At 60.4% G+C, this 7377-nt stretch overlaps 4 protein-coding genes across 4 annotated transcripts; 2 read left to right on the top strand and 2 right to left on the bottom strand.

The window, feature by feature from the left end:
- Nucleotides 1-166: 166 nt before the first annotated feature.
- OT_ostta03g01530 (Domain of unknown function DUF3641) lies at nucleotides 167-2056 on the top strand (the record flags this gene model as incomplete). The annotated part of the gene is made up of 1 exon (XM_003078011.2): nucleotides 167-2056. One exon carries the CDS (start codon nucleotides 167-169, stop codon nucleotides 2054-2056), a length of 1890 nt encoding a protein of 629 aa, XP_003078059.2.
- A 66-nt stretch (nucleotides 2057-2122) lies between these two features.
- Nucleotides 2123-3343, top strand: OT_ostta03g01525 (Domain of unknown function DUF3641; the record flags this gene model as incomplete). The annotated part of the gene is made up of 1 exon (XM_022984724.1): nucleotides 2123-3343. The coding sequence occupies one exon, from the start codon at nucleotides 2123-2125 to the stop codon at nucleotides 3341-3343; it is 1221 nt and encodes a 406-aa protein (XP_022838458.1).
- Nucleotides 3344-3368: 25 nt separating this feature from the next.
- On the bottom strand, nucleotides 3369-4190 carry OT_ostta03g01520 (Mpv17/PMP22; the record flags this gene model as incomplete). Its single annotated transcript, XM_003078009.2, has 1 exon — nucleotides 3369-4190. One exon carries the CDS (start codon nucleotides 4188-4190, stop codon nucleotides 3369-3371), a length of 822 nt encoding a protein of 273 aa, XP_003078057.2.
- Nucleotides 4191-4834: 644 nt separating this feature from the next.
- OT_ostta03g01510 (P-loop containing nucleoside triphosphate hydrolase) lies at nucleotides 4835-7218 on the bottom strand (the record flags this gene model as incomplete). Its single annotated transcript, XM_022984723.1, has 2 exons — nucleotides 4835-7021; nucleotides 7138-7218. The coding sequence occupies 2 exons, from the start codon at nucleotides 7216-7218 to the stop codon at nucleotides 4835-4837; spliced, it is 2268 nt and encodes a 755-aa protein (XP_022838457.1).
- Between the last annotated feature and the right edge of the window lie 159 nt (nucleotides 7219-7377).

The following is a 7377-nucleotide window of genomic DNA, read 5'->3' as shown; positions in this document are numbered from 1 at the left end:
GTCTCGTTCCCGCCGCCGACGTCGTCGCGCTCGAGCGCGCGCGCGACGCGACGCGGTGTGCCGCGGTCGTGCGCGCGCGCGATGAAAACCGTTCCGTCGATGACGAACGCCCCGCACGCGCGCACTGCGCCGCGCGCGTTCGGCGCGCGCGCTCGCGCGACGGGCGATGCGCCCGCTCGGGAGTTCGGGACGCGATGTCGACGCGCGCGCGTTCAGGGCGACGGTGAAGGGGTCGGGCGATGCCCACGGGGGCGTCCCGGTGGAGATCGCGATCAGCGCGCGCGGTGTCCGCGTCGATCGCGTCGTCGCGCGAGGGCGGGGAAACGGCGTGGAGGAACACGTGGTATCGCTCGCCAAGTTTCCGTGGACGAGCGTGCTCGGGGCGAGCTGGGAGAGGGATGAGATTGCGATCGCGTGCGTGGCGAACGGCGCGGCGCGAGACGTCTGCGCGCGCGCGGAATCGTCCGCGGACGCGGAAGCGTTGGGAAGAATCGTGCGCGCGCGCGCGCGAGGGATGCGTGAGAGACGCGAGGGCGAGAGTCCGTCCACGAGTGGGTCGTTGGTGAGAGATTTGAGAGAGGAGAACGCGTTGCTCGCAGAGGCGCTGCGCTCGGCGGAGGACGCGCTCGCGCGCGCGGCGCGCGGCGAGGGTGAGACGGTGGACTTGGACGATGGGAACGTCGGGAGAGAGATTAAGATTGCGAGTTTGAGGAAAAATCTCGAGTACGAGCAGTCGCGGTGCGCGCGATTACGAGAAGACGTCGAGGAGCAGCGCGGCAAGTTGGAGCGATACAGAGCGCTGGAGGACGTCATGGGAAGAGAGAACGAAGCGCTGCGACGGGATCTTCGTAGCGCGAAAGAGGAGCGAGATAAGGCGACGCGGCGAGCGGAGGCATCGGAAGTCATGGCGGCGCACGCGAAGAATGAGATCGCCGCGATAGAGGGCGGTCGCGTGGCGGACTCGGAGCTCTCGAAAGAAAACGTCGAGCTGAAACGAGAGCTTGCGATTGCAAACTCGGCCAAATCGACCGCAGAGGAGCACCTAAAGCTCACTCTCGCGCACTTACGAGCTGCAAGGGATGAGAACGTTCGATTGACGTCCGAGTTGCTGAAGAAGACGGAGGAGAGCGTGAACATGCAGGCTCGTTGTGATGAACTTGAGCAGTTGATCGAAGGCAGCACCTTGCGAGAGAGTACGCAGTCCAAAGAGCTCACGATCGCGGTCCAAGAGCGAAACGATGCGATAAATCGTGTTAAAATTTTCGAAAAGGATGTTAAGCGACTGAACGGCGAGGTGGAACGTCTGGTCGGTAAGCTAGGGGACGCAGAACGTGCGGCACTTCGGGAGAAGGAAGAGATTCGAGCGGAGTGCGCGGAGCGAGTCCAGGAATACGCCATGCAAATTTCAAAGCATACCGCCTCCGCTCGCGATGCAGCGATTGAGGCGCAAAAACAAGGAAACCTCGCCCACAATGTGCACATGGCGAAGCAAGAACTCGAGTATGAGCTCCACGAGGAGCGACGACAGAGGATGGCGCTTCAACGACAGCTCGAATGCATGGAGGCTGCGAAGCAAACAATCGCAGATTTTGCTGCGGACGCCGAGGCAACGGTCCTGCGCTCGATCGAGGCGCAGCGCGAGGCGAGCATGGAGGTTCAGCGCCTGCGCATGGAGAAGCACGATTTGAAAGATGTGGCTTCGCCGAAATCGACTTCGCCAAAGTCTGCGAGTCAAACCGAACCTTGGCGCGCCCAGCTCGGCGCCGCGTTGGAGTTGCACCGCACCATTCGCGGTAGTCCCGTAACACCGACGACACAGAGTCGCGCGAGCTGGTCTCGAGTCACCGACCTCACCGGTGGCGCCGCGTTCTCCCGCGTCCCGCGTCCGGTGCCTTCGTCGGCGCAGCGCTTGGAGGAGATCCAATCGGAGATCGCCATCATCAAGCAGCGCCAAACTCCCGGGAAACCGACGTCTTTAGAGTCCAAATTCAACCTTCAAAACGGCCCTCGAGTGACCACGGTCAACGAGGACGTCCTAGCCGGACCCGTGGCGTAGCCGTGTAAATTGACCGCTCGGTCGCAACGCTTTAGTGCTCGACGCGTCGCGAGAAGACTTCCCATCATGCGAGCACTCGACCTCACTCCCCGAGTCGCCAAGCGATCACACGTCCCGAACGCGCGTTTACGCCACCGCACGATCCGTTCGCACGCCGAACCCTCGGAAGCGCGCGCGTTCGGCTCGCTCGTCGCGGAGACCCTTGAGGAGATGGCGACGGACGTCGAGTTTCAGACCGCGCAACAGCGCCTGAGCGAGCTCGGACAGCGCGCGCTGACCAAGGAAGAGCGTGCGCGTCGTCGAAGAGCGCTGGACGGGCTCGGGGTACCGTCGTTCGAGGCTTTTCTCGAGGAGCGAGGCGGAAAGGTGCTCGAGCGCGAGCCGACGACGATACTTCAGGTGAACATCGGGCTGTATTGCAATCAAGCGTGCTCGCACTGCCACGTGGAGTCGTCGCCGTTGAGGACGAGCGAAGTCATGGACGAGCGAACGGCGGAGCAAGTGATTCGCGTGTTGAAGAACTCCCCAGGCGTGCGCACGCTGGACCTGACGGGCGGCGCGCCCGAATTACACAAACAGTTTCGATATCTCGTCACTGAGGCACGAGCGCTCGGGGTGGAGGTGATTGACAGGTGTAATCTTACAGTGCTCTACGAGGAGGGGCAAGAAGATCTGCCACAATTTTTGGCGGAGAACAAGGTGAAGGTCGTGGCGTCGCTTCCGTGCTACAGTGAGGCAAACACAGACGCGCAGCGAGGCCGGGGGGTGTTTGAGCGCTCGATCGCGGCGCTCAAGGATCTAAACGCGGTGGGATACGGTGTCGAAGGTACCGGCCTGGAGCTAGATCTCATGTATAACCCGGGCGGGGCGTTTTTGCCTCCGGCGCAAGCAAAACTTGAAGAGGCGTACCGAAGCGAGCTACGAGGCACCTGGGGAGTAGAGTTCTCTCGTTTGTTCACGCTGACAAACATGCCGATCAAGCGCTTCGCCGATTACTTGCACAAGGAGGATAAGACGAGCGAGTACATGAGCCTGCTCGTGAACAATTTTAACGTCGCGGCGTCGGTCGGAGTGATGTGTCGGGACCTCATCAGTGTCTCGTGGGACGGGCGGCTGTTCGACTGCGATTTCAATCAACAGCTTGACATGCCCGTGCGTGGGGCGAAAACGACGATTTTCGATCTCAATTCGTGCGATGATTTAGTAGGCGCGCACATCGTCGCCGACAATCACTGCTTCGGATGCACCGCAGGTTCCGGCTCGTCGTGCTCGGGGGCGACCATTTAGTTTGTACAATAAAACTTGCGTTCACCTAATTCTTCTTCTTTTTGCCCTTCGACGAGGTCTCTACGACGACTACTTCCTTGTGCGACGCCCACGACAGGTAGGTATTCCACAGGAGCGCCACCACGTTGGCCGCTGCGACTTGCAACTGGAGCGGGACGTATCGGAAGTTTAAGAATTGGAAAGGAATCCAAATTTTCCAGTTCATAGTCACCGTGCTCGCAAAATCTTGCTTAAGCTTGGGCGCGATCTCTTGAGGTTTACCGTCGATGGTGAAGAGCGCGGAGAGGAAAACGCACAGAAACGTCGGGGCGAAGACGCCTTGGTCGAGCGCGAGGCTGATGAACGCCTTCGCGCTCCCTTGCGCGGTGACAATCTTCCCGAGCGTACCGTACCAGAAGTGCAGCGCCGGACCGACCAAAAAGCTCCCGAGTATGGTAAAGATTCCGGCGCGTCGCCAGTCCACGCCCTTGTTCGCCGCGTCATCGAACGCGAACTGCGCGAACAAGTCACCGAGCGCGTTGAGCACGCCCGACGTCGCCATCTTCGTTGGCAGCGGGTTCTTTTCCAGCGCCCCGAGGTACGCCGCCCATAAAGCGCGAACGCCACCGTTTTGACCATCGTTAGAAGAACCAAAACCATCGCCGTTCCCACCGTTTCCACCGTTTCCACCGCCACCGTTCCCGCCGTTCCCGCCGTTTGTCGCGCGCGTCGCCGTCCCGCGGCGCGCGCGCGTCCACTCCATCGTCGACTTCATCGTCACCGACGTCCTCGACACTCGCGCGTTCGTCTTCCGCGCCACAACCCGTCCCGCGGCGCGCGACGACATCGACGACATCGGTCGCGCCATCGTCCGCGAAGACGCCAACACCGCCCGCATCGTTCGGTCGTTGATTTTCAAATTCCAAATCCTCCCTCGCCTCCCGACGCCTCCCTCGATCTCGCGTCGACGCCGCCGCCCCGCTCGAGCGTTCGCGCGATCGCACTCGCCGCGTCGCCGCGACCGCGCGCGCGCGTGCGTCGTCGCGGACGCCCTCGGTCGTCGTCCGCGTCCCCTCGCGCGCGCGAGGCCGCGATCGAAAGGCGCGATCGTCGCGTTTTTCACCGATCGCCCCTTTCGTTCGTCGCGTTTTTCACCGATCGCCCCTTTCGAGCGTCGCGCGATCGAAAGGGGGGTCGACCGACGCGCGAGGGCGCGATACACGTCGACGGACGTCGCGCGCCATGAGCGGTGGTCCGTACTCGGGCGCGAGCTCGTTGGCGGGTTTCCTGCGCGTCGGCGCGGTCGCGGCCGGGGTCACGTACGGGGTCGTCGTGAGCGGGATCACCGGGATCTTCGCGCCGAGGAAGAAGAAGTGAGCGAGGATGGGCCGATCGGGGAGGCGACGGTTCGAGCGCGCGATCGATTCGATGGCTCGATGGAGCGCTCGATTGATTCGTGATGATGTAATACGATAGAAACGCTTCGCGCGGACCGCCGTGAGACGCGCGCGCTCACTGCGCGAGATCGCGGAGGCAGGCGACCCAACGCTCGAGGGCGACGGGCTCGTCCGCGTTCGCGGCGTCCGACATGTCGTCCTCGTGCGCTTTCCCGTGACGAGCCATCTCGAGGAGCATGAATAACTTTTTGATCGCGATGCGTTCGCCCGCGAGGGCTTGGAGGGCTTGGCATGCCGACGGGAGGTCGTCGGCGGAGAAGGCGCCGATGTGCGAGAGCACGCCGGCGGCTTCGCTAGGGCTCAGTTCGGGGACGTGTAAGGACACGTTGAAGGCGGCGTTCAGACCCATCTCCTCGAAAACGAGCGGCAAAGACGTGGTGCCGATCACCAATAGCTTCCGTCCTTGCGGCGGCTGGCGTTTAAGTAACACCAAGAGCGCTTGCAGGACAACGTTGCTGAAGCGAGGACCGATGGAGACGTACTCGAGCAAGCGCTCGATGTCATCCAGGACGATCAACGAGAGCGGAGACTTGTACGCATCATCGAATAGCTTAGCAAGCGCTTGACACTTCGCCGCCTCGGAAGCGCCCACGAAACCGTCGGACGTTAAGAGCTTCATGAATGGGAACGCAGACTTGAGCGCAAGCGCAGCTGCGAGCGCCGATTTTCCGCTTCCCGCGTTTCCTTCCAGCAGACACGTGAGCATGGGCGTTCTTTCAGACACCCGCACTTGCTCGATGAGTGACTGCATCGTCGAGACCAACTTTTCGTACTTTTCTCCGTAGGAAATCATGCCGTTCAACATGCATCGTTCAAACTGATCTGTCGATGCCCCGAAAGCCGGTTTCACCTCAAGCAACGCAAGCTCGAAATCTGCCATGGTTACCTTAATATTTTCCTCTTCAATCGTCGCCCCGATGTCATTCATATCGACTTGTCGCGTCAAAGCAAAAGATACCGCAGACTTGACCAAACCTTCGATCTCTGCGCCACTAAAGTTACCTGTGCGCTTGGCGAGTTCCGCCAAATCGACGTCGGCTCCGAGAAACTTGTTCTCCGTCATCTTGTTCGAGTGAATATTCAAGATCTGTATCCTACCGCTCTCATCTGGCAATCCAATCTCGATGTGAACCTCCAGGCGACCTGGACGGAGCATGGCCTCGTCCAGCATGTCTTTTCTGTTTGTCATGCCGATAAGTAAAATGTTGTTCAGCGCGTCAACGCCATCTATCTTTGTGAGCAGCTGGTTCACGATGGAATCGTGCACACCCGTGCCACTGTTAACGCTACCTCTCGCCTTACAGATTGCGTCGATTTCGTCGAAGATAATGATGTGCAACTCGCTATCGTCGCCGCGCGCCTTGAACTCGTCCTCGGCATCGCCAAACAACTTTCTGATGTTCTCCTCTGACTGACCGACGTATTTGGACATGATCTCCGGCCCGTTCACGATCTTCGGTTCCTTCCCGTTCAACATTTTCCCAATTTGTCTCGCGATGAGCGTCTTACCCGTACCTGGCGGGCCGTGAAGCAGCATACCCTTGACATGTTGGATGCCGAGTCGCTGCACGACGCTCTGCGGAAAAATCCGCGAGGAGAACGCGCGTCTGAAGATATCCTCGAACTGCTTGTCCAAACCTCCGATACCGAGCTTGGAAAAACTAAAATCCTTACTCTTAAACAGACCGGTGTTCATTACCGTCGCCTTTTGACCTAAAATTTTAATCCCACTGCTCGCCATGGCTTCGTACACCACCGTCGTCGACGGCGTGAACATCCCTCGCATCGATTGCACGCCCTCTCTCGCCCCTTCCACCACCAGATGATTGATAGTGATGAAATAATTCTTTCCGCAGTACTCCACCGCCGCCTTCTGCCCCACCGTGAACACCTGCGAGCTGAACGTCCGCCTCAACACGCTCGTGAGCGCCTCCGCCTCAACCGCCTCGTGTTGGTTTCTCCCCGTGAGCTCCGCCGCCATCCCAGGTCTGGTGAACTCCAACTCAATCGTCATACCGACGCAATCAAACTCCCGACTCGGCGGCTCGTATGACGCCCATCTGATGACGTCACCGACGGACACTCTCAACTGCGCTCGCTGCGCCGAGTTCAGGCCCACGGAACCGTCCGCGATCTCACTCGAGACGTCCGTCATGAACACCCGATCCCCCATCTCGGCGTACGGTCCAATGCGCGAGAAGTCCGAGGCGCTCACGAACGCCTTGTTCGTCTTCGCGAGCTCCTGCGTTCGTCGACGCGAAGCGTCCAGAGGTTAGATTTTTGGAGTGTGCGATCTCGATCGAACGTCGCAATCTTTCGCGTCTAGAGCGCGTCGAATCGCGCGACATCGACCCGTACCTGACTCGGACAGTTCACCACCTTCAGCGCGCTCGCCGACGACGCCTCGTTCGAGGACCCGCGTCCGAAGAGCGCGTCCATCGTGACGGAATTCGCCGCGCGTCGACTTTTGCAACCGTAAATTCAATACATGGCGCTACATTCGACATAAAACGAGAGTTCGGACAAACGGCACCGCCAACCGCGCGCGCACGGCGACGCGCGTCGTCGCGTCGCCACGTCGCGGTCGATGCCGACGGA

This window comes from Ostreococcus tauri, assembly GCF_000214015.3.
Source record: "Ostreococcus tauri WGS project CAID00000000 data, contig chromosome 03, whole genome shotgun sequence".
Taxonomy (NCBI): Eukaryota; Viridiplantae; Chlorophyta; class Mamiellophyceae; order Mamiellales; family Bathycoccaceae; genus Ostreococcus; species Ostreococcus tauri.
This window is presented reverse-complemented; position numbering and strand designations above follow the sequence as displayed.